This window comes from Elgaria multicarinata, chromosome 14, assembly GCF_023053635.1.
Source record: "Elgaria multicarinata webbii isolate HBS135686 ecotype San Diego chromosome 14, rElgMul1.1.pri, whole genome shotgun sequence".
Classification (NCBI taxonomy): Eukaryota; Metazoa; Chordata; class Lepidosauria; order Squamata; family Anguidae; genus Elgaria; species Elgaria multicarinata.
In genome coordinates this window covers 27,345,345-27,371,305 of record NC_086184.1, presented here as the reverse complement: position 1 = coordinate 27,371,305, position 25,961 = coordinate 27,345,345, and the positions used below count along the sequence as shown (strand labels likewise).

The 25,961-nt window shown below is 46.4% G+C and overlaps 1 protein-coding gene across 1 annotated transcript; it reads left to right on the top strand.

Moving 5' to 3' along the window:
• The first annotated feature begins 541 nt into the window (after positions 1-541).
• Positions 542-25,961, top strand: SLC38A8 (solute carrier family 38 member 8). The gene is made up of 10 exons (XM_063141467.1): positions 542-730; positions 3,775-3,973; positions 5,394-5,547; positions 7,397-7,501; positions 11,937-11,994; positions 13,242-13,356; positions 19,721-19,868; positions 22,598-22,797; positions 24,912-24,963; positions 25,859-25,961. Exons 1-10 carry the CDS (start codon positions 542-544, stop codon positions 25,959-25,961), a joined length of 1,323 nt encoding a protein of 440 aa, XP_062997537.1.

Sequence of the window (25,961 nt, the reverse complement as noted above, 5' to 3'; positions counted from 1 at the left end):
CCCACCCCTACCCTTCTCTGCCTCTGTAACTGCTGTTTGCAGACATCTCCCTGCGGAATCTTGAACACTGTTGCTACTTTCTTGGTGCCCAATTTTAACCTCTCCAGCTGAACCTGCTAATTAAATTAAGCCATCATGGAAAGGGGGGGGGCAGAATTGCTCTGAGCACACACAGCCTGCCTCATTTACCATGTGTGAGTGAACCAGGAAGTGTGAGTTTGCACTCCTTTGGTCCTGGATTGATAGCTAGAAATTTGCATTCTCTTTCTCTCCCCTCTGCCCTTCTTTCAATGCCCCCAGGTATGGCTTGTGATGGGCGGTGGCGGAAACTTGCCCCCCCCCTTCTCCCATCGTCGCCCTTTCCAGCTGGAGAGAAACACTTTTCTTTATAACGGAGTTAAAGTTCATTGGAATGGAGTGTCTCTACCCAAGGATCAGAGGGGGACTCAGTTATGCATTTGATGTCATCTTAAATCTGCTCAATTTTAAGACAGCAAAAAGCAATCAAACCTCACTTCAACCTTCCTTCTCTTTTTCAGACATGGAGGAGTTGGCTAGAGAGAGCATCAGCTTGTTGGCCAAGCCTACTTTGGAGTCCGATAGCCCAAGTCTCTCTTCGGCTGGGGCTGTCTTTATCATGCTGAAATCTGCCCTGGGAGCAGGGCTCCTCAATTTCCCCTGGGCGTTCAATAGGGCTGGAGGAATCGCCCCCTCTGTCCTTGTGGAGCTGGTGAGTCCCAAAGAGAACCTTGGTGTCTTGTCCGGAGAAGAATTAAGTGACTAGATGGTTTGTATGACTTGGGCCAATCCTAGCCAAGATGATTTGGAAGCAAGTTGCAGTGACTGGGAATGTTTCTTATTTCCAACCAAGTATCTTAAGGAGGGCTTCATGTGCTAAAGGGAGAGGGGGAAATAAAATAAAATGAAATGCAGATATAATACTCCCTTCTGATTTAGAGGGTACCCACCCACGCACACTAAACCCTGATGTAAGTGAAGAAGAATCTCTCATGGAACCTCTCTGTATTTGCCCAGGGAAACTTCAATCTATTCTTGATGCATATGTTTTAGGGTTGAGAACGGATGTTTTATTCAACCATTCCAAAATAACCCCTTCCTTCCACAGGAAAATTCACTATGACTAAATCGGGAGATGTTTGCTCTTCAAACTCTAGGTTCCTGTGCTCTACCAGGAGAAATGCAGTTTGAAGAACAAGGATTATCTGATTTGGTCATACTGATTTTTTTTCTGAAGAAGGACCTCTATGTGGTCCGAAATGCATTGGAACTGCTTATTTTGGGATTGTTGAACGAAACACCTTTGTGTTTACCCCATTGCTTTCTTGAACCTTTTATTTTATGGCTCCATTTCAACGTTAGGGCAGTGGTTAGAGCTGGAATAACAACAACAAAATCTTCTGCAAATTTTGGTATTGATTATTTTGACTCATATTTAGTGAATATTTGATATCTCATATTTCACTATTTGAGTATTGGCATTATTTATTTACTTACATTATTTATTTACCTAGGCTGTCTGGGCAGTATACATTAGTAGTCTTTGAACATATCTGACGCCGTGCAATGATATTTAGTATTGGAAGGTGCAGGTTTTTGAAAGATTTTCTATTTACTTCCTGCTGAAACAAATGAGATGCTCTAAAGTAATTTGATTTCACATGCAAAATACAAATTCGGTTTTTGAAATAGAAATTTTGTATCCCTGCTCCCTTTGATAACAAGCAACTGGGAATTCTCCCAGCCCAATGAAATTGGAACACATTTTGTGGTGGTAAAAATTGCTTTAAGAGTGGCAGCAAGACTGAACATTCAAGAGTGTATTTACAAATTATAGCAAGTATTGAAAAGAAACAAGGCAATTTCACCATGTTCCCATGCGATTCACACCCATAAGGATATTGGTGCTTCTGTGTCAAAGCCATCCTAATGAGAAGAATTAGAGACCTATAGTTCACTTGCAGCAGTGACAACAAAAAAGGTCTTGTGGCACTTTAAAGATGGACAGATTTAAAGATAGATTTATTGTGGCATCAGTTTATACCAATAAGGCTTTTGTTTTTGCTGCAACACAGACTAAGAGCATTTCTACATGTGGCTTTTATTGCACGCTCATGATTGGCCACTCACGGGAGTCATCATCAACCTCCAGGATATCTCCCTCACTTTCCTCCTTTATCCCACTTTCAAAAAGATCAGAGATAAGTTGTACTAAAAGTTAATGGTGGCATATAGGCAGTGTGAAATACCAGCATTGTGCTATAATTCAGCCACTAGATGGCAGTGTTTCATTGAATATATACAGCATGGCTGAGTAGGGAAGTTTTCAATTCCAAATCACATGTTCGCCGTCTAAAGGATCTCATCGTAAACCCGGAAAGACTGCGGAAGAAGAAAGCCCAGCACAGATGCAGGGGTTTTGCTTAGTGCTGCTGCACTTTTTACTATACATACCCTGTTCATGTGAGTAATGCTTGAGTAGGGCTATTATTATGCGGTAATGTGGTATACAGTAATTTGTTATTTCTTGAACTAAAATGAATATCTTTTTCCAGAAATATATCTTGTCAGACTCTGGACAGGTCCAAAAAAGATAAGAGGAATTCTCCCTTTAATAATAATCACATCTCCAACAGTTACCTTGTAGGAATTAAAAACAGATGTATAATCTGTGTCATATTAAGTACTGCTGGAACTGAATATTGTAGCAATTGAGTTGGAACTCGTTTAACATCTATTTAGATGTCTTTGTATTCCCCCCCCCCAAATTCAGTTCTTTCCACTACTCTACAGAAATGTCATGTCCTAAATTTACATAAATAAATCCTCATTTACATAAATAATTGCTCAATGAAGTTGAAACCCAAAGCAAACTTACTTTGGAGTTAGTTCCACTGAACTGAGTGGAGTAAACATGTGTACAATTATGCTGTGAATTGTCTAACTTTTTTATTTTTAAAGTAGATATTTTTATTTCCTAGCCAGACTTTCTCAAAACTCCAACATTAATTCAAATTTAGGTTTTTATCTACTAGAAATAGATATCCTCAGGAAAGTGTTTAAAATGCTTCTCACCTGAAACCCCCTCTTCTGAAATAATGGGGAGGGGGTCTCTCATTTGCTGTTCTTTGAACTCTTTTTGGAATGAAACCATACAATTGGAGTAAATCTTCCAATCCTCTTCTGTCGCACTATATAAAAATCAGGTAATAAGGTAAAGAGGAACTTGGGTGAAGAACTAACTTGATGAAGCTTAAAAGGGCTCTTCACACGAGTGAAATAAGGCCATGTGCAGAACTTTGCGGGCCCTTTTGACATTATCATCAACCTCCTGCGTGTCTCACGTCCCTTCCCCTGGTGATAATTCTTCTGAAATATTGCAGGATTTCCTACCAAGTTACGCTACCATGCACCCTCTAAAGGGTGCTGTCCCATTGAAGGCTATGAGCTTTGAGAGGAGGGGAAGTTTTTAATTATAGACTACGTGGTCGCCCCTCTCTGCCTGTATAATGCAGCCCATTACAATTGTGTAAGAAAAGCAGGAAGCAAAGCCCTGGTAATGTGATTTCACCTTAATCTAAAGAAGCCCCAAATCTCAACAAAGCTTTTGCACCTTTGGCTTACCAATAAGCGCCCCCGCCCGCATCATGAGGCTTCCAGAACCAACTCCACCCCCAGTGACTTTTGCTAGTGTTTCATGCTCTGAAGTCTTATGCTTTCTTTCTTTTGCGTCTTGTCCTCTCTCTCTTTTTCCAGGGTTCTTTGATCTTCCTGATTAGTGGCTTAGTGATCCTGGGTTATGCAGCTTCCATCAGTACCCAGACGACGTATCAGGGCGTGGTGAGAGAGATCTGCGGGGCTGCCGTTGGGAAGCTTTGCGAAGTCTGTTTCATCCTGAACCTCTTTATGATCTCAGTGGCCTTTCTCAGAGTTGTGGGAGATCAGTTAGAGAAATGTGAGCCCTTTACCCTCCCCAGGAAAGAATCTTTTCAGTTTGGGGGCATTTGCCAACCATTCTTTATATAGATGTATAGCCTGTTCCATTCCGACCAGCAATGTATTAATGATTAATGATACTCCCCAGTGAAACAGAATTAAATTTAAATGAAATTTAAATTTAAATGAAATTTAAATTTCAGTGGAATTTCTCTGTGTGTTTTTCCCAGCAGGGCAAATGGCAGAAAGAAATGTGAGATAAGGGAAATGGCAAATGTGTGGAGGAATCTAAATGGGGGTACCATTATTGAAGCTGAGAGACTGGGCTCGTTCATACATAATGGTAGCAAATGTTGGGAACCGCCCAGGGAGCTTTGGCTATTGGGCAGTATAAAAATACAATAAATAAATAAATGTTCCCAAAGTGTGCTGCTGCCATTTTGAATATGCAACCTCTGATCGGACCAACCTAAGAACTAATCATTGGTTAACTGTGGGTTCTTTAACCCATGATTAACCCATAGCATCTGGGGTTGGGTGTCAGGAAATAACCTCAGATTGGAGGTTGCATATTTAAATGGGGATGGCGCACAACCCCAGCAAACCGGGTCATTGACTTGCCTGGTAAGTTTGTGGCAATTGAGAGATTTGAATGAAGGGACTTTCTGGTTCACAACCATGCTAAGCTGGTAGCCCTGAGATTTATGGGATAACCCTCTTTTTGCCTCCCTGAGATCAGTGGAAGAAGGGTGGGATATGAATGTGATGGGTTTCATACAATTTAACCAACCCCAAAAGCAGCCTGCCCCATTCTGGTGCCCTCCAGATGTGTTGGACTAGAACTCCCATAATTCCCAGTCAGCATACTTGCTGGGAATTATGGGAGTTGCAGTCCAATACATCTGGAGGGCAGCAGGTTGGAGAAGGCTGCTCAAAATCATAAAATAAGAGCAGCTGCTGATTCAATGGCAGCCAGTAAGATAAGTAGGGTACAGCCCCAGGCATGATTGGACAGAAAAAACTCCCATAACTCCCAGCATTCCCTAGCCAGCCATGCTGGCTGGGGAATGCTGGGAGTTGTAGGCGTCTTTCTGTCTAATCATGCATGGGATTGTGCTCTTACTTAGTTAAAACATTTCTGTACGGACCTTCATTAGATCACATGCCAGGGTGGTGCGCCACAATACAGACAATAAATTAGTAGTAAATACTAAATTAAAGTTTAATACAATTATTTATTTACTTAGCACCAACAATGTACTTGGTGCTGTACAGAATATACAAACAAAACAGCCATACCCTGCCTAGAGGCTTACAGTCTAAATAAAATCCCTGAGCCTTAGCAACCAGAACAAAAAGACAGCGGACAGAAATGACAAGGCAGACGGAGGGATTATATACATTAAAAAGCTTCCTTATTGTGAACGTTTCCTTTCCAGTGTGTGACTCTTTCTACCCCAATGAAACCCTGAGCGGAGGGGCTTCTCGCCAGCACTGGTTCACGGACCATCGCTTCACCTTGTCTGCCCTGTGCGTCCTGGTGATTTTCCCCCTCTCCATCCCAAGGGAAATTGGATTCCAGAAGTACACGAGGTAAGAGTCCAGCAGTTCCTGTGGTTCTGGGAATCAGCTGAATGGTGTCCAAAGTTGTTGAGAAGGGTCCCGTCTTGCTCCTGCAATTGCGTTCCTTCCCGGCATCTGTATGGGAAGGAACGCAAGTGAGAACTTTCCTGCTCTGTAAAAGTAAAAAAAAAAAAAAAAAGTAAAAAGAGGGGGGGGAGGAGAGGAATTGGGCCGTTCCCCCCCCGCGCAGCTGCACAGATACAGATAATATTTTAAAACAACAACAATGGGGGAGGAACGAGGCAGCCAGAGGAAATAAAAAAGGGGGGAGGAGAAAATAAAACAGCGGGGAGGAGAAGAATGGGGCCGTTCCCCCCTGCGCAGCTGCACAGATACAGATAATATTTTTTAAAAAATAAAATGGGGAGAAACGAGGCAGCCAGAGGAAGACACAAGGAGAAGGACTCCAGGTGAATCACGTCTCCTCCCTCTGGCTGCCTGTTCCCCCCCCCCGATTTCTTTTTATTTTTATTATCTGTACCTGCGCAGCTGCGCAGATACAGATAATAAAATTAGAAAAAAGGGGGAGGAACAGCCCCGTTCCTCTCCTCCCCAATTTTTTTTTTACTTTTACAGAGGTGCAGGGCCGCCCCCTTCCCTGTCCAACCAATGGCGACCAATCAGGGGGTGCCATGGGCTGTGAGAAGCCTCTGTTGCCAAAAAAGTCAGGGTAAGTGAAGCCACCGCAGGGCGAACCCTTCATGTAGACCTGCCCAAGGACTTGCCTGAACTCGAACTTTCTAGCTCAACTCAGGATACCATTCCAGATTCCTGTGGGTGTTGTTGTTATGGTTGTGATTGTTGTTATTTACATTTCTATACTGCCCCATAACTGAAGCTCTCGGTGTGGTTTACAAAAGATTAAAACATTAAAAACAGTATACAAAATTTAAAACCACAAAAGCTTGCAACAGACAATAGACACAAAGGCAACGTACATCTAAAAACAACTTTGAGCAATGAGCCAGACCTGAAAAACAGATCCAGGATCAATTTTAGGAGGGTGTGGAGTTTAGGGCAGGATTGAATGCAAGGTTTCAAGGCCTGCTCTTAGAAACACTAATGATTTAAGGGCACACTCCAATGCATGTTCAGACACAAAAAAAGGATCCCACAGCTGCCATCACGCCTAGAAATGGTGAAGTGGCCAGAGGCAGTGTGGTATAGTGGCTAGAGTGTTGGACTGTGAGTCGGCGGATCTGGGTTCTAGTCCCCACTCGGCCATGGAAACCCACTGGGTGACTTTGGGCCAGTCACAGACTCTCAGCCCAGCCTACCTCACAGGGTTGTGGCTGTGAGGATAAAATGGAGAGGAGTAGGAGGATTATGTACGCCGCCTTGGATCCCTTGCAGGAAAAAAGGTGGGCTATAAATGCAAAAATAAATAAATAATTAAATAATAATAAATCTATTTTTTACCCCCTCTCCACTTTGACCCCGAGGCAGGGAACAACAGTAAATATAAAATACATAAGACTGAATTAAAATATAATATGCATGGTTAAAAGATCCTAAAATCATTCTAAAAACATCCTAAAATTCCACTGGATAGGCCTGCCGGAAGAGATCGGTCTTTATAGCTTAAATATACTGTGGGCTCTTCTTGAGAGTAATGCCATGTGGTCCATAACAGGGAGACCCCTTGCCTTCACTAAATGGTTCCCCAACACAACCAGCAGAACTTGGAGTGGATTGGGCTGCACCCGCCACCTCTGTACCATGAGCTACTATGTGCTGTGTGCCGCCATTTTGCATGCAATGGGAGACTGAGCTTGTGAAGTGCAGAAGCCTTCACTTCTCCCTTTTGTGTCCGTTTCAGTATTCTTGGTACCTTGGCAGCTTGCTACCTGATGCTTGTCATTGTCATAAAATACTACCTCCGAACCGATCACGTTGTCAAGCATGAACACCACCGTTCCCCTGGGTAAGTGTTGGCATGGGCAGATATTCTCTCTCCGACAGTTGTGATTCTTATATCCCCCTGGGTTCACATCGAGATGCCGCTGACATACTGCCGCATGAAACCTGCCACAGCTCCTTTGATTACCTCTAAAGTAGGAGTGTGCACGGACCCCAAGATCCTCTTCGCGGCCGATCCGCAAATTGCGGATCAGGCCCGCTCCGCCCCGCCTTGATCCGCCTGGGGGCCACTCCGCTCCGCTGCGGAGCTCCGGCTCCGAATCGGAGCTCCGCAGTGGCGGGGAGTGGCGTCAGGTAAGGCCCCCCTCCCTCCTCCCGCTTACCTGTGTCCGTCGCGGCCAATCCCAGCTTCACTAGAGCCCGCGGCTCAACCAGGAACTGTGGCTCTAGTGAAGCTGGGATGGGCCGCGACGGACTCAGGTAAGACCCCCTCCCCCTTGGTCCCTTACCTGGCTCTGCCGCCGTTGTCGCATGGGCGGCGGCGGCGGCAGGGCCAAGTAAACCCCCCTCCCTCCTCTCCCTTACCTGCGTCCATCCGTGGTCCCGCGGCTGCTTCAACTGAGCCCGAGGCCTCAACCAAGAAGACTAGGCCGTCTTCCTGTTTGAGGCCTCGGGCTCAGTTGAAGCAGCCGCGGGACCGCGGACGAACGCAGGTAAGGGAGAGGAGGGAGGGTTTTTTTACTTGGGCCTGCCGCCATCGTGGCAGGGCCAAGTAAACCCCACTTACCTTTTTGGAGGAGCTCCGGATCGAGGCGAAGGATCCGCCTTCACCTCGATCTGCTCCACAACGTTCCGCGGGTCCCCCAATCCTCTTCGCCTCCGTCTTAAGGGTAGGCGAAGCCCCCCGCTCCGCTCCTGCTTCTCCGGTTCGAGGAGAAGCGGAGCACATCCCTACTCTAAAGTGAGCTCGGCTGTTGGCTCTTCTGGTCCCTGGTGTCGTTTTACTGTGACGTGTCAATATTCCTGCGGAATTAAATGGATTTCCCCCCCTTGTCACCCAGAGCAGATCAGGATGTCGTAACTGAGTTGGTACCCAGGAGCGACAGCTAATGAGTACTTTTGCAGAGGACAATTATAGCCTCTCTTGTGCTGTTTATGCACATGGTGTGAAATGGTGTGGTGTTTTTTTTTAAAAAAAATGTGGCACGGGGAAACAGAAGGAACCTATTGAATTTCGCCAATTGAAATTCACCAGCTTATAAACATATGATCAAGCTCTTTAAATTCTCAAGCTCCATCTTTTCTGTCGTCTTCTCTTTACCTGAATATGCTCTTCATTTTTTCCTGGCACTTTCTAGCTATAAATCCAAGATTCACTCTTCTAAATGCCTGTCTTCACCCTCTCCTCCTGTGGAATATCCTTCTTCCTGACATATATGCCTCCACATCTTTCCCCAATTTTTCAGCAGCCCCTCAAAGTCCATATCTTTAAAAAAAAAAAAAAGTTTCCCCAGGTTAAGTCTTTCCAACTTGGCCTATGGGTTTCTTTTAATTCTTTCTCCCCTTTCCTTAATGCCAAACTAGATGAGATGTCATATCAGGAGATTAGTGACTGGATTTCCAGTATCCAGGTGTTTTTTTTATAATGTTAGTGGCCATAGGGGCTGCAGGATTAGGGCTATAGAACTGGGGAACACCCCCCTCTCCCCATTTTCATAAGAATGTAAAAATAGCCGTGCTGGATAAGACCAACGGTCCATCTACTCCTGGGGCGGATCTACACAGCGTACTGAAGGCACTTGCGTGCGCCTGCAGTGCGCCCCGAAAGCGATTGTGTAGATTCTGCCCTGGAAGAGGCAGAGGAAGAGGCGGAGGAGGAGGCAGCTGGGGAATCCGGCCTCCTCCTCCTCCTCCTCCTCCTCTTCCTCCGCCTCTTCCAGGACAGAATCTACACAATCGCTTTCGGGGCGCACTGCAGGCGCATGCAAGCACCTTCAGTACGCTGTGTAGATCCACCCCTGCTTTCTGTTCACCCTGTGGCCGACCAGGTGCCTGTGTGAAGCCCACAAATACATCCATAAGTGGCAACAGCACCCTCTCACCCATGCTCCCCACCAACCGGTGTACATAGCCTTACTGCTTCTGACACTGGAGATAGCACATATAACCATCAGGACTAGTAGCCATTAATGGTCTTCTCCTCCATGAATTTGTCTAACCTCGTTTTAAAGCCATCCAACTGGTGGCCACCACAACTTCCTGTGGAAGTAAATTCCGTAGTTTAACTACGCGATGGAATTCCTTTTATCCGCCCTTACTCTTCCACAATCAGCATCATGGGATGACCCCACTGGATCCTAGTATTATGAGAGGAGGAGAAAAATGCCTCCCTATTCCACTTTCTCCACGCCGTGCCTCATTTGGTACACCTCTCTCAGGTCTCCCCTCACTCGCCTTTTCTCCAAGCCAAACAATCCTAGCTGTTGTAACCTTCGCCTCCTAGGGAAGTTGTTCCAGTTGATCTAAATCTCTCCCACTCCCAGCTCAATGACAGAACATCTGCTTTGCATTCAGAAGATCCCAGGCATCTCCAGGAAGGGCTGGGGAACTCTTGTTTGAAACCCTGGAAGGTCTCCGTCGATCAGCATTGACAACCCTGGGCTAGATGGACCAGGGTTCTGTCTTAGTACAAGGCAACTTTTGATGTCATGGGGTTTTAGGGAGTTACTGAAGAGCCTTGAGTAGAACATATTCATCCTCCTTTAATGTTTCACTTCCCGGGGGCTCTCTTCATGGCGCCAAGTTGGTGCCACTCTGCCACCAAACCCTGCGGTATCGCTGGCGCAAGGTAGCGGCGAGTTATTTACATGGAGGGAGGCAGCACGGGCTTTCTGGCGGCCATTAGGTTTGCTGGGCCCTCCCCTTCCCCCAGCTTCCGGTGACCAATGGGAGGTTGCCTTCTGCCTGAGAACACCCCAGTGTCTGAGTGAGGACAGTTGGGGAAGAGCTACACTGACTTCACTTGGGCAGGAAAAGTCGGGTAAGTCCCTGAATTTTCTTCTACAGGTCTTTGGCCCTTTGCCCCAGGGTGGCTCCGAATTGGTGGCTGTGTCATATAATCGACGCAGTGTGGATTATATGACGCCACCCCAGGGGTTCCAGAGCGTATAGACAGCCCCCAGGACATGATTACAAAAGGAATTGATTGTCTTATGTAACCTTGGGAACAAAAGATGCTGCTTTATATCAATGCCTTATAGCATTGGTCCAATCCAGGTCAGGATTTTTTACACAGCGGCCCCCAGGGCTTCAGGGAGGAGACTTAGCGCTACCTGGAGATGCCAGGAATTGAATGTGCGACTTTCTGCATGCAAAGCATGTTCTAAGCAAGAGTTCTAGTGGCTCTGTAGTTCTAACACGTTCACCAATTCTATGGGTGCGTCTTGCATCGCGCTACTTTGAATCCTTGCATGCTTTGGAACCTTAAAAGTTTCATTGAACCGTGACACTTTAGATGATTTGAAACCATAAGTGTGTGTGTGTGTGACTCATAAGCGTGCGCAAAACATGTCATTAGGGTGTGCACCCAGGGATTATTATTTTTAAACAGGCAAACATTTATTGAATACTCCATCATAGAGGACATTATTTGTATTCACTGTAGGCACCGATGCCCTTCTCTGCATCCAGCTTGCCTGACCACGGGAAGGTTGTTGCAGAGGGGGTGGAGGAATGAGGAGACACTCCTCAAGCTCCAGCACTGGTGGGGCTTCGTGGTGACACTAGGCAGAGGAGGGTCTTATGGGGCTATATTAGCCTTCGGGGCTCCTCTTCCTGGCCTCTTTGAAACACGGCAGAAAGGGTCCCAGCAGAACAATTCATTTTCGCTCCTGCTGCCAGGAGTAATGGCGGCTTTTAGGGGCAGTGGCAGCAGAGCAGCCGGAGGGCCTTTCCTGCCATGTGGGTGACATTTAGGCATGGTGTACACCCTATATCATTTACATGCTCCTCTGTGGGCATGAGGTTGGTCTGCACAGCTGCTTCAGCAGAGGCCTAGTGGCCGAGGCTCCTGGCGGAACCACTCCCAGCAGAACCATTCCTTTTCACTCCTGCTTCCAGGAGCAACAGTGTTCTCTTGGAGGCAGCAGTTCCTCGGCACGGCAGTGGGGCAGCCAGAGGGCAGTCAGAGGACGGTTCCCACTGTGTTTGGATCCCCCTATGGATCCCTAATGCCCCCCTCAATTCACCGCATATTGCTTGAGACATTAGGGTGTGCCTGGGCACACCCGGCACACCCCTTGCGCACGCCTATGGTGTGTGTGCGAGTGAGAGAGAGAGAGAGATGGGGGATGGGGTGGGGCTTGGCTTACTTACTTGACCAGCCTGCTGTATTAAATTACTTCCTTGCTTTAAGGTGTATTTTATTTCTGTAGCTGGCGCACATTTCTGATTGGCTGGCTATTTACACCACACCCTGTTTTCATTTTGAAATCTTCCAGGGCTTCCTCTTGGGCCTCAATGTTCAGCGTTATTCCGACAATCTGTTTTGGGTTTCAGGTAACAAGTTTTAAAACATTTCTTGCTTGGGGGAAGGCTGGGAGTTGATATGTGTCTTGTTTTCTTTTCTCCTCCGTTATCGCCAAAAGATACTTCTGCTCCTACATCTTTATTCCTCCCCCCCCACTTGAGATGATGCAATATCCTAGCTTCTGGAGAGTGTGAAGAAAAGAAAGACTCCTAAAGTTGGGAGGGAGGGGAACTAAAATACCATCTAGTCTGACCCCCTATTCAATCCAGATTTCTAAGGGAATAGTAACTGGGTCTGGCTCTTGATAGCAAATTATTTCTTCTGGTTGTGACAGTTGCTGACATCCCAAGTTAAGGAGGCCACCATCCATCATTCAAGGTCCTATGCAGAAAAGGGAAGGTCCTGCAGGAGCTTTTAAGGGAAGAAAGAGGAACGGCGTGATATTTAAGTCTACATCAATTGCACGCAAATGTAATGTGAGGGCAGAGGCTATTGTGCCAGAGAGCCAGGGAAGGGGATACAGTGACAGATCATATCATGGGATGTGGACTCGTCGCCATGGTTTTCTGATACAGATTGGGCCCGTAGCCCAACACAGTAATGCCCCTACAGCCACTGAGAGCTAAACCAAGCATTATTTTATGGGCTTCTTTCAGTTAAAGGGAAATTATGTTGGCTTACTGGCACTCTGCTTCCTGCTTGCCTTCTGCCATTGTAATGAGCCAAATTACACGCGAGAAGAAGGGTGACCACATGGTCTGTAATCGAAAACTTCCCTGCTCATATAGCTGAACGGGACAGTGCAACTTCAGCTGCACATGACAGGAAATCCCGAGATATTTCAGAATAGGGTGGCCATATGAAATGGAGGACAGGGCTCCTGTACCTTTAGCAGTTGCATAGAAAAGGGAATTTCTGCAGGTGTCATTTGTGTGCATGCAGCACCTGGCAAAATTCCCTCTTCATCACAACAGTTAAAGCTGCAGGAGCCTTGTCCTTTTTTGTATCCAGTCATGAGGGCAGAGCTCCTGCAGCTTTAATTGTTGTGATGAGGAGGGAATTGCACCAGGTGTTGCATCCATACAAATGACACCTGCTGAAATTCCCTTTTCTATGCAACTGTTAAAGATACAGGAGCCCTGTCCTCCTTTCCATATGATCACCTTATTTAAAGCTGCAGGAGCCCTGCTCTCTTGACCACTTGCTGTCGTGATGCTATGAGGGAGACGGGTTGGATGCCACGTTTTGTTTCTCTAAACCGTGCCCTGTGTTTCAGTGCCACGAAGCCTGCATCGCCATCTACTGCAGCATGAGCAATAAGAAGCTCTCCCACTGGGTTGTGGTGTCTGTGATGTCCATGCTGTTCTGCTTGCTTATTTATTCCCTGACAGGTAAGCTCCTTTGAAACCCACCCACCCATCCCGTAGACCAGGGGTAGGCAGCACAAGGCCCAAGAGCACCCATGCATCCCTGGACACCTTTCTTGGTGATTGCCAAAGTGCCCCACCCCTCTCCATCATCATCATCATCATCATCATCATCATCATCATCATCATCATTATTATTTTATTTTAAATAACACATTTTCTTAGTGGCAGCTGGGATTGCTGTGAAATAGGCTTGAAAACTGTGGGTCCAAAAGAGTCGTTTAGTGTTTTGGGGCTGTGCTCCCACCTGTACCATGTATTCAGCCTTTTGGGCAGGTTTCTTGTCCTTTGCCATGCCTCCCATGGCAGCCATTTTGTGGTGGTGCCCCGGAGCATTTCTTAAATTGCCACATGTGTTCATGGCCGCAAAACGCTGCCTGCCCCTGGTGTAAGTTATGCGGTCTGTCTGTCTTGTGCCAAACTCCTTCGGAATGAATTGTATTTATTTATTTATTTAAAACATTTATATCCCGCCCTATATCAATAAGATCTCAGGGCAGCGTACAAGTTGAGAGCCCAGGATATCTTTCATGGGTTAGTCCAAGGGTCCATGTCATCCCCCACAGTGACCCTCTGAATAACAACCCAAAAATCTGGAGAAGTATGTTATATATCAGCCCTCCTCAACTTGGCACCCTAGAGGTATGTTGGACTACAACTCCCATAATTCCCCAGCCAGCATAGCTTTCTGCTCCCCCCCCCCAACATCTTCCCATGTTCAGCAGGAAGGTCTGAAGGGGGAATCCTAAGTGCACAGCTGGCTGAGGGATTATGGGAATTGTAGTCGAATACACCCAGAAGGCACCAGGTTGGGGGAAGGTTGCTATATAGTACTAACTCAGTTCTCTGAGGGTGGATCCTTATGTAGTCAAGGTGGCACCATCTATGCAAGAGATGGAGGTAAGGGTGGGCTTGGAAGAAAAAGCTCTAAGGGGGGAACCCCCAGAACATCCCAGGAAGGACTGAGCAGGCTCAGGGGGCATGGAATACTGACTTCTTACTGTTACGGGGGGAAATGGAGAATGGGGGAGCGGGTATGGAATGGAGTATCTTGGAAGAGGAGCATGGCTGACTGGCTGGCTGGAACCCTGGACCACTTGGCATGACAGTATTCCCTAACTGTCCTAATCATTGGTATGGAAATCCTAAATTGAGTGGAACGGTGGCTTTCGGATTTTGAGGGCCCTTGGCAAGTCCCCCCTCAATGGACTCCCCGCCCTCAGTGAGTCGACCTTCTCACCATCATTGCCATCAGCTGCTGCTGTTCCTCATCATCTTTCCTGCTGTTGTTCCTCATCCTTACTGCTTCCTTGCTTGACAGGCCAGAGAGCAAGCAGGCATCTACTGTACTGGTCCTCCTTGTCACCACCACTGCTACTGTCTGGGCCCGAGTGAGAGGCAGGTGAACAAGCAGGTTGCAATGGGGAAGAGGAGGAACAACTCCAGGGGTCTCTTGTCAATGGGTCCCTTCCTACCTTTGACTCCACCCCTGGTTGAGTGGCTTTTCAGGATGTTACCAACCACATCTTATTGGAAACTTGCGCCAATTGAGCTGGAGCCCGGTGGCTTGCTTTTAAATGGAGAACAGGATGAATTGTCAATGGCTTACAAACCCACAAGGATGAATCCGGCTGCTGGAGAAGCCTTTCTGGTGTCTTCTCCTCTGGCTCAGAAAAGGGGTGGGAAGGTGAAATGGGGCTGGAGGGAGGTGTTTGTGACTACCAGGACCAGGATCTCTTCTCGATCATCCCAGAGTGCAGGATGCAGAATAATGGGCTCAAGTTATAGGAAGCCATATTCCAGCTGGACATCAGGAAAAGCTTCCTGACTGTTAGAGCAGTACGACAATGGAACCAGTTGCCTAGGGAGGTTGTGGGCTCTCCCACACTAGAGGCCTTCAAGAGGCAGCTGGACAAGCATCGGTCAGGGATGCTTTAGGGTGGATTCCTGCATTGAGCAGGGGGTTGGACTCGATGGCCTTGTAGGCCCCTTCCAACTCTGCTATTCTATGAGTCTATAATTCTATGATCTTCACAACATTTTAGGATTTTAATAATGTATTGGTTTTATGTTTTTAATCAGTTTTATATATTTTATATTTTTGTATTCAAAATTATTATTATTATTATTATTATTATTATTATTATTATTATTATTATTATTTGGACAACCACAGATACGCAAGCTTGCTAGCCTAACTCCTCTAATTGTAATCCAGGGAGCAGAAGGGCCCCCAAGCCCTGGATCTTTACTCCAGTGAGAGAGCAACTAACTCTCCCCCTCCCATGTTGGAAAGAGAGGCATCGTAACCTGTTCCTAATTTGGTTAGGCTTTGGTTGCTATGGAACATAATGGGTATATTTATGAGAGCCCGTTCTTGGTATTGCTCTGCATGTTCTTGGAACGGCAGTCTGTCTCTTTATTGAAGTTTCCTTTGTGTCATGGAGACCTTGTCTGCTATGGTCCAAGGCAGCTGAGAGCAGCTTCTGCTGTGCTCTTCCGTCTCCCTGATGTGATGCTACAAAAGGACAGCCAATGGGGTAATGAGGAAGCATCCCAGTTCCTTGACCAGGACCATTCTCCCTAGTGTGGGGAATGGGCTTTCGGAGCCTCAGACTCAAAGGCTGAAGCAGACAAAGCAGGACTGGAAGCAGGAGAGGAAAATCTCTGAGACTCTCCAGAAGTCAAGTAAGAATCTTCCCAGGAGCTTATCGAACAGGACGCCAGGCTCAGAGATCAACCTCTCGACCCACTCCCCCGGGGAACTCAGTCTTTGTCAGAGGAGGAAGGAACATTGAGATTGGCCGACCCCAGAGTCCACCACAGGGTCAAGCAGGCGGAGGTGGGAGGTGGTCCACTAGACTAGCCACATGCCAGAGGATACAGCTTGAAGACCCCCTCTCCCCTGAAGGAGGATGCTGGTAAAAGCCTGTTGCACATGGCAGAGAACTGTCCATTCAGTTGATTGGCAACTGCCTTGCTTTGTTAGACTAATTAAGCTTAGAGGACAGCTCCCAGCCTTCACACTCCAGGTGTGAAGAGATGTCTGTTGACTGAATAAAGCTGTGTGGATCGCACAGCAGACCTCTTTGTTGTCTCCCACCTTGGTGGGAGGGCTTGGAATTGTGACAGCCATGCGTTCTAATTTACAGAGGACACTCCAAAACCAGTTCAAAGATAAAGAACCATAACAAAGCAGGGAGTGCAGGAGACATGAAGTTGTCCACAACTGGGGTCACTTGGCCCCAGTCTTCCACACTATGGTCTTGTATTTCATCAAATCATAGAATAGTAGAGTTGGAAGGAGCCTATAAGGCCATCTAGTCCAACCCCCTGCTCAATGCTGGATTCCACCTGAAAGCATACCTGACAGATGGCTGTCCAGCTGCATCTTAAATGCCTCTAGTGTGGGAGAGCTCACTGCCTCTCTAGGTCAATGGTTGCATTGTCATACTGCTTTAACAGTTGGGAAGTTTTTCCTGATGTTCAGCTGGAATCTGACTTCCTGTAACTTGAGCCCATTATTCCGTGTCCTGCACTCTGGGAGGATCGAGAAGAGATCCTGGCCCTCCTCTGTTTGACAACCTTTCAAGTATTTGAAGAGTGCTATCATGTCTCCCCTCAGCCTTCTCCTCTCCAGGCTAAACATGCCCAGTTCTTTCCGTCTCTCTTCATAGACCCCTGATCATCCTGGTTGCCCTCCTCTGAACACGCTCCAGCTTATCTGCGTCCTTCTTGAATTGTGGAGCCTAGAACAGTGCACAGTACTCTAGATGAGGCCTAACCAGTGCCGAATAGAGGGGAACCAGTACCTCATGCGATTTGGAAGCTATGCTTCTATTAATGCAGCCCAAAATAGCATTTGCTTTTTTTGCAGCCACATCACACTGTTGGCTCATCTTCAGCTTGTGATCTGCAACAATTCCAAGATCCTTCTCATTTGTAGTATTGCTGAGCCAAGTATCCCCCATCTTGTAACTGTGCATGTGGTTTCTTTTTCCTAGGTGTAGAACTTGTTATTTGTCCCTGTTAAATTTCATTCTGTTGTTTTCAGCCCACAGAATGAAATTTCTCTTTCAATTATGGTAATTATTTCTAAATATGCACCTGTTCATGTAAATTAACATACACAAATAAGAACATAAGAAAAGCCATGCTGGATCAGACCAAGGGTGTGTTTAGTCCAGCATTCTGTTCACACATTGGCCAACCAGGTCCTGGCAGAAATAAACCATTCATTCATCCATCCATTCATTCATTCACATAATTCTCACTACCCCAATTGTGTGTTAATAATCCTCATAATAATCTCGTGAGGAAAGATAGACTGAATGTATGTGAGTGACCTAAGATCACCCGCTAAGTTTAACAGCTTGGGAAGAACTTGAACCTGGGCCTCCCCAGCCCTAGTCTAAGAACATAAAAAGAGCCCTGCTGGATCAGCCCAAAGGTCCATCTAGTTTAGCACTCTGTTCACACAGTGATCAACCAAATGTTGATGAGGAATCTGTAAGCAGGGCATAGGTGCAACAGCACCCTCCCATCCATGTTCCCCAGCATCTGGTGCACATAGGCATACTGCCTCTGATACTGGACGTAGCACATGGCCTTCAGGACTAGTTGATAGCCTTCTATTCCATGAATTTGTCGAATCCCCTTTTAAAGCCATCCAAATGGGTGGCCATCACTACATCCTGTGGTAGTGGATCCCATAATTTAACTATGTACTTCCTTTTATTTGTCCTGAATCTCGCACCAATCAGCTTCATGGGAAGACCCTGGGTTCTAGTGTTGTGAGAGAGGGAGAAAATTTCTGTAACCTTGTGTGTGTGTGTGTGTGTGATGCTCAAGTCACCACCTTATTCTCAACTAGTAATTTCACCACCTGTAGACTCAGTTGTAGCTATTTAAAAGGCTGGGGGAAAGTAACATTCTCTTTAACTGTTTTATTTTTAAAGCCTGGCACTGCTCCCCAGTGCCTCCACAGCTTCCCTGGCCAGCTGTGCATCATGGAATGGCCGTAGGAGTCCTGATGTCACATCCACCCATTCCAAAAAGTGCTGCTACCAGGCTGTGAGGCTGTGGAGTTTCTCATGCCACTGCGAGTAGCTTGGGCCTTTTTCAAAATAAAGAATTAAAATCCTGAAGTCACTTGATACAGTTATTAAGGCAAGTGTTCAATCCTGAAAATCTCTCTGAATGGAATTCACCTGCTCCACCACCCTTCATGGAAGTAGTAGAAAAATGCCCCCCATTTTCATGGGAGAAGATTGGACCTGAAAGAAGAGGACTTTTTGGTACACCATTATTGGAAATAGTAGTTCCATGTGGACCTGAGGAACCCACAGCCTAGAGAGAAGCCAATATTATGGGCTGCAGGACCTCAGGAGTCAGCTGCCTGGCTCACCTGAGGTAGGCAACTGGATCCTCCTAGGAACCATCTCTCCAGCGACTCAGGATCGTACACATTCACTTGTTCATCCATGCCTGAGGCACCAGAAGCCAACCTTTCTGTCTCACAGTGATGATGTAATTGCTGTGCTGCAAGGAGAAATCTGCACTAGTCCAAATCCAGAGTTTTCAAATGTCCGACAAAAATTAACCAGCTTCCTCAGGTTCACAAGTGTCACTGCTGGTTTCTTTTTATTTTAGTGGTGTGCATTGTAAGGTTGTTGTTTTTAATTTGTTTTGGATGGGGATGATTATTTTGGATGTGAATGTGAGAGAGCCCTGCTGAGGCTACGAGGCAGGGTATAAATTTTAGTAAACAATGCAGAACGTACATGTACCAGGAATCCCTGATCAAGTACAAGTCTAGGTTGCATGTCTAAAGTGGGGCTGTTCACACAACCCGCTAACCATCACTCAGTGATTGACTGTGGGTTGTTCGTTGAATGGTGGGTTAGTGTGTTGTCTGAACCCAGGGCATTTTCCGAAGGGTGGCTTATTAACTATACAGTGTAGCTTGTTAACCCCACCCTGAAAACCTCAACAACAAAACATGGATTCTCAAGGTGGCTTGTTTGATAAAAATAAGCCATGCTGCATGGTTCACAAGCCACCCTGGGGAAAATGTCATGGGTTCAGACAGCATGCTAACCCATAGTTCAACAAACAACCCATGGTTCAACAACAACCCACACTCACGGTTTGTGTGTTGTGTGAACCCAGTCAGTGTTTTTAGGCACCCTAGTTGTGGGTGACTGTGGGAAAAACCCTTGTGTGACAATGGCAAACACAAATTCCACTATGACGCAGTTATTTTCTCTACTTCTTTTCCGAATAATAGAGCTCTACATTTCTTGCCATGGTCTGTCCCCCTATATAGGGCTTTATGGCTATTTGATGTTTGGTGCTGATGTTGCAGCTGACATCCTGATGTCCTACCCAGGCAATGACGTGGTGGTCATCATCGCCCGGCTCTTGTTTGGCATCTCCATCATCACCATCTACCCCATTGCCCTTCTCCTTGGAAGGTAAGGAACAGACGTCATCGTTTTCCCCTCTTTAACCCTGAGAAAAACACTGAATTTGGGGAAATGAGGACTCCTGCATTCTCCTGTTTTCCGGGTGGATGAGTGTTTTGTGGACTAAATTGATGGCGGCAGTATGAGCAATGTAAGTAGAGGCCAGCTGGATCTCACCAAAGGACTATCTAGTCCAACACTCTGTTCCCAAAGTGGCCGACAAGATGCCGATGGAAGCAGCACATGAGCACAATAAAACCCACCTGCTTGTGTTTTCCAGCAACTGGTATTCGGAGGCATGCTGTCTCCTACTTAGAGATAGACAAATTCCCCCACGCCCTAGTTGCACTCTGCTTGCCAGACTCCTGCTGGTTGCCCAACCCTCGTGGGTCAGTGGGTTGAGCCACCAGAAGAACCATGGGTACCAAGTGAATGCTCAGGTCTTTCTTATTTATTTTTTGTCTACTAGCTGCAGTTTGTGCAAATTTGCAGCAGGGAATATTTACGGAAATCACAATTTGAGCAAAAACAAATAGCACAACTTGCGTAAAGATGTAGGCAAAAAGGACCATTTATGCCAGAAATTCTGCGCAAATTGTGCCATTTGCAGCTGTGGTTTTGCGCAAATTGCAATTTCCATAAATATTCCCAGCCACGAATTTGCGCAAATCCTGGTTTGCACTTTTTTTTTTTTTTTTTTTTTTAAAAAAGTGGGAAACCGCAAGCTTGCCTGACTTGGAATGTGCTGAGTTGAGCCCGCTCAGGGAACCGCGAGCTGGCATTCAAGTGACTGTGCTGGCAAAACCCTGCTGAGCTCCACCCCCAAACTAGATTCCTCTGACATCTCCACTCCTACTGGACGTAATACATACCCAACATTACTAGTAGCCGTACTGTTCCTAAATTTGTCTCATTCCTTTTTAAAGTCATCCAAGTTGGTGGCCGGCATTGTACCTTGTAGAGCTGAATGCTACTGTAACTATTTGCGGTGTGCAGAAGTACCTCCTTTCATCTGCTCTGAGCCTCCCACCATTCAGCTTCATGGGATGACCCCCTGGGCTCAAGTCACAGGAAGCCAGATTCCGCCTGGACATCAGGAAAAACTTCCTGACCGTAAGAACAGTACGACAATGGAACAAGTTACCTGGGGAGGTGGTGGGCTCTCCCACACTAGAGGCATTCAAGAGGCAGCTGGACAAGCATCTGTCAGGGATGCTTTGAGGTGGATTCCTGCATTGAGTAGGGGGTTGGACTCAATGGCTTTAGAAGCCCCTTCCAACTCTACTATTCAACGATTCCATGATTATGAGAGATGGAGAAAACATCTCCCTGTCCGCTTGCTCCATCCCGTGTATAATTTTATAGATCTGTATCACATCCCCCTCACTTACCCTTTTTCCAATCTAAACTCCCGAAATGTTGTAAACTTTCCTCATAGGGGAGCTGTTCCAGCTCCTTTCATAATTTTGGCTGCCTTTTTCTGCATCTTTTCCAACTCTACAATATCCTTTTAAAGGTATGGCCATATCATTTTATTTTATTTTTTATTATTTCATTTATATCCTGCCTTTTTTTCTACAAGGAATCCAAGGTGGCGTACATAACCGTCCTCCTCTCCACTTTATCCTCACAACAACAACCCTGTGAGGTGGGTTGGACTAAAAGTCTGTGACTGGCCCAAAGTCACCCAATGGGTTTCCATGGCCGAGTGGGGACTAGAACCTGGATCTCCCGACTCCCAGTCTGACACTCTAGCCACTACACCACACTGACAATATTGCAATACAATATTGGGAGTTTTATTTTTGATTTCATTCCTGGAAGATCTCTAACATGATGTCGGTGATACTCAGAAAGGCATAGGAGGACCTGGAGAGGTTGAAAGGGGCACTGCGTTGCACCTCAGCCAGGAGTCAGGTCCAGGGGGCAAATGTGTCCCTCCCTCACCTGAACTCCATCACCTGAATTATATCCAGTGGTGTAGTGGTCCCAGGGCTCACAGGGGTATAGAACCAGCACTGTTTTATGAGCAGGGCTGCTGCTGTCATCTGCCACCCTGCTCGGAATTTCCTGTTCCCTCTGAGCTTGGCTGCAATCCTCATAGTAGTTGGAGGACAGTGGTGGGCAAGGGAGGACTGGATTTCCCCAGCAACAGTACATGGTTCCGTGTTGTAATGCAAACTATTTGTGGGTGGTTTGCTCTTGAATGTGCAACCGAGACCCATTCGCTTTGCCAAAGACCTGCTCCTGAGAGAGAGCAAAGCATCTAGAACTGGCTTGATCAACACAGCTGTCTGCCATTTTGGATTCTCCTGCAGTATATATGTGGCTATGGGGACTGTCGTGATTGACTGATGATTACATTTATATCCCACAATATTTCCCCCCAGGCAGCTTACATGATCCTCCTCCTCTCCATATTCTCCTCGCAACAGCCCTGAGAGGCGGGTTAGGCTGAGAGTCAGTGGCTGGCTCAAAGTCACCCAGTGACCTTCATGGCCGAATGGAGACTAGGACTCAGGTCTTCTGAGTCCCAGTCCAACACTTTAACCACTACACCACAGTGGCTGTCCTGATAGAACACCTGCGCTTCAATATCTCCACCACTGCCTAGATCTCTCCCCTGCTGGGCATTCCAAGAAAGAAAGGGGGGAAAAGCAAGTCTTTCTCCCCAAGACTTGCTCAGCCACATCACTAAAGAGCGATGCTGTTGCCTTGTGTGCAATTCTATCTGGTAGGTCAGTCCTGCAGGATGTCTGCTTGAGTTCCAAGCACAGCTACGTCTTGACAACGGAGCCCTACGAGAAATGGTTGCGTGTCCTGCTGACGACCGTGTGGGTCGTAGTAACGCTGATCATTGCCTTATGCGTCCCAGACATCAGCAAAGTCATCGGCGTCATTGGAGGCATCAGCGCTTTCTTCATCTTCATCTTCCCAGGTAGGCCTCCGTCTTGTGCACTCTCTTACTTAGGAGAGGGTGAAGCATTTGTATATCGATGGTAGCTCTTTATAGCGTCGAGGTGGCCCCCTTGTTCTTACGGGATGCTGAGACTCGGTGCCAATGGGGCTTTCGACCACCTACTTGAGAGGTGGGCAACATGGACCTTGCATGGACGGACCCTCCTGGTGCAGCCCCTGCCATGCCACCAAAATTCACACCAGCAAAAAAGTTAACGTTGCACTCCTACAGTCCAGTAAATAGTTAAATTTGTCCTGTTCTCAGGCTAAATGTGACCCGTTTACCACTTTGTAGTACTTTGCTGCTACACTTCAGTGACAAATCGCCACATATTTTTTGTTGGTGTCCTGCAAAGTATAAGGTGCCTCAGGGTGGGCTTCAGAGGGGGTGAAAATGTCCCCACTCTCCATCCCCAAGGTTGCCCACCCTGACCTACTCTCTTTAATTTGTTAAATCCATCCTTTCCATCCCTCCCCTGCTCCTAATTTGTGTGTGTGGGGGGAGGTTTGTAAGGTGATGTGTGCATTTCCTTTTTCAGACTGATGTAGGAATCCATCCATTTCAGTTTCTCTAACATTCCCATTTTTTATGCACAGATTTGACCCAACTCGTTTCTACATCCATTTGCAATTTTTTTTAAAGTCCGTCCAAACAGTTGTCTGCATTTTTGCGCACAATTTTTTTGCAAGCACTTTCCTTAATGTACAAAAAACACATGCACAATTTCCCCGAATGTATGCATTTTTTCACTGGACAACTCATTGCAAACATTTAGAGAAGTGTGAAAAACCGAAGGATAATTGGATTCCGGTTCACATATTACTTCAAGAAGTGTGAATTAGGTCAGTTCATATTAAAAAGTGAACCATCCCTTGCTTTTTTCTCTCCTTCAGGGGAGGTGTTCAGTGGTGGCTTTAATGACGAGGCATCCTTCGTAGGAGGGAACTCGCATGTTTAGTAGAAATCTTCTTTTCAAGGCACATGTTCTTTTGTTACTGGCTTGATTATCGCTATGGTAGATTGTGACCAGAGCTGGGTGTATTTTGTAAGAAAGAAATGTACCAATCAAAGCTCTGTGCCAAGGTAACCCACATGTCTCCATGGGAAAACCTCAGCTCTTTTCATTCCCTTAAACTTTTTTTAGTGATGTTGTGAAACCTTGTATTTACCTGGTTTGGAATACAGATTTGTCCCAGCTTGTAATTCTTGGCCTTCCATTCATAATGCAGCGATTCTTCTGCACCCCCAAATGTCTGGCTGAGTTCACACAACACGCTAATCCACCATGGGAGGGTTATTGTGTTGGCTTCTTAACCATGCAGTGTGGTTTATTTTTTCTCGAACAGGCCACCTTGAGAACCCATGGCTTGTTGTTGGGTTGCTCAGGGTGGTTAACAAGCCACACTGCATGGTTAATGCGCAACCCTGTGGAAAACGTGCTGCGTTCAGACAACATGATAAACCACCCTGTGGTGAACATGCTGTGTTCAGACCACACAGTAGCTTGTGGTTCAACAACAACCCACACAGGGTGGGTTAGCATATTGTATGAACCCAGCCAATGTCTGGCAAATACACGTGCCTCCTGATCTTCCTGGCACCTTGTACACGACAACAGCAGAGATCCTGGCAAATGTAGTTTCTCATGACATCAGAGTCATTAGTACATCAAGCTGGCTGGAAGCACCACGTTCTCATGCCAGTCTGTCACTTGGAGAGAAATGCTGACTAAAGTATGGAGTTGGGCTTGGTTGGAGGTCAGCTGTTCTTCTGGGGGAGTAGGTCTGTTTGCTGAGCCCCATTGTGAAATGAGCTGAGAGGAGGTTGTCCGTCGCTACATGGCTTAAAAATAAAATAAAATTAAGCTAAAGCAATGCTGAAAATTCAGCAGTAAATGCCAAATTGCACCCTTGCCATCCCGGATGTGAACCAGACATGATTAGGCTGCTTTGGAGAGGACTATTGAACATGTGTTTTGGTTAAATGGAAACTCTCATATATAAAATCAAATTTCTCTTCTGCCCTGCAATGCAAAATTACCAGAGGGCCTTAAAGCAAAAAGGATACTGAGCGATTTTCTGTTTTAATTGCAGGGCTGTGTTTAGTCTGTGCGATGGAGACGGAACCTATCAAGCCCAGGACTAAGTAAGTATGTGTGTACCTGCCACCTACACCTGCACACTTACGCTTGTATTACAGATATTAGTGGTCTACCGCTGTGTATAACCTTACGATGTTGTGCCCCCGTATTCCTGGTTCGAAGACCAAAGTTACTGATGCATTCATGTAATGTTACAAGTGAGCCATCTTGACATGGTTGTGTGCATGATCACACCAGGGTCATTTTTGTGCAGCGTTTTGCTAATGCAGATGTGGATCTATTGATCACATTCATATCCTGCCTTTTTTCCCCTTGCGAGGAGCCCAGGGTGGCTTCCATGGGCCTCATCTCCATTTTATCCTCACAACAACCCTGTGATGTAGGTTAGGCTGAGAGCCTGTGACTGGCCCAAAGTCACCCAGTGAGCTTTGTGGCTGAGTGAGATAGAAAACCCCCCCCCCCCATCTCCTGAATTCCAGTCTGACACTGTAACTGCTACACCACACTTTGCTCTCTGCATCACATGGGTCCATTGGTAAACCCCACAGAGGAAGAATCCCTTAGATACGAACATATCTATGCTGCAAACATAGATGCGAACATGTTGCAAACAGAAGCCACCTGGGCTTGTAGTAGCATTGAGGGAGGACGAGGAAATGGCACCAACCAACTACTGACAGCATGTGATGGGATTTAAATGTCAGGGTTTTTTAATCAGGTGCCAGTATCTTATTGTTGCGGGATTTTTTTTTTTAGCTGTTTTAAATTGTGTATAAATTTGTATGTTAAATGGGGTGTTTTTTGGGTGTGTGTGTTTGTGAACCACCCATAGAGTTTTGACTATTGGGCGGTACGGAGATGAAAAAAGTGTCATGACGTGACAAGTGCACGCAGCTAAGTCTCTCTTCTGTTCTCCCCCCCCTTCCCCCTTCCATGCAGGTCCTGTCTAATTACCTGGGGAATTGTCACCGTCCTTTGCGGCGCCTTCATCTTTGGACAAAGCACAACCATCGCTATCATGGAATTGTTACACAAGCTGTAG

Coding starts and splice junctions, on each gene's coding strand:
- SLC38A8 (XM_063141467.1), top strand. CDS start 542: ATGGAGGAGTTGGCTAGAGAGAGCATCAGCTTGTTGGCCAAGCCTACT. Junction 5,548..7,396: donor GGATTCCAGAAGTACACGAG/GTAAGAGTCCAG, acceptor TGTCCGTTTCAG/TATTCTTGGTACCTTGGCAG. Junction 11,995..13,241: donor CAATCTGTTTTGGGTTTCAG/GTAACAAGTTTT, acceptor CCTGTGTTTCAG/TGCCACGAAGCCTGCATCGC.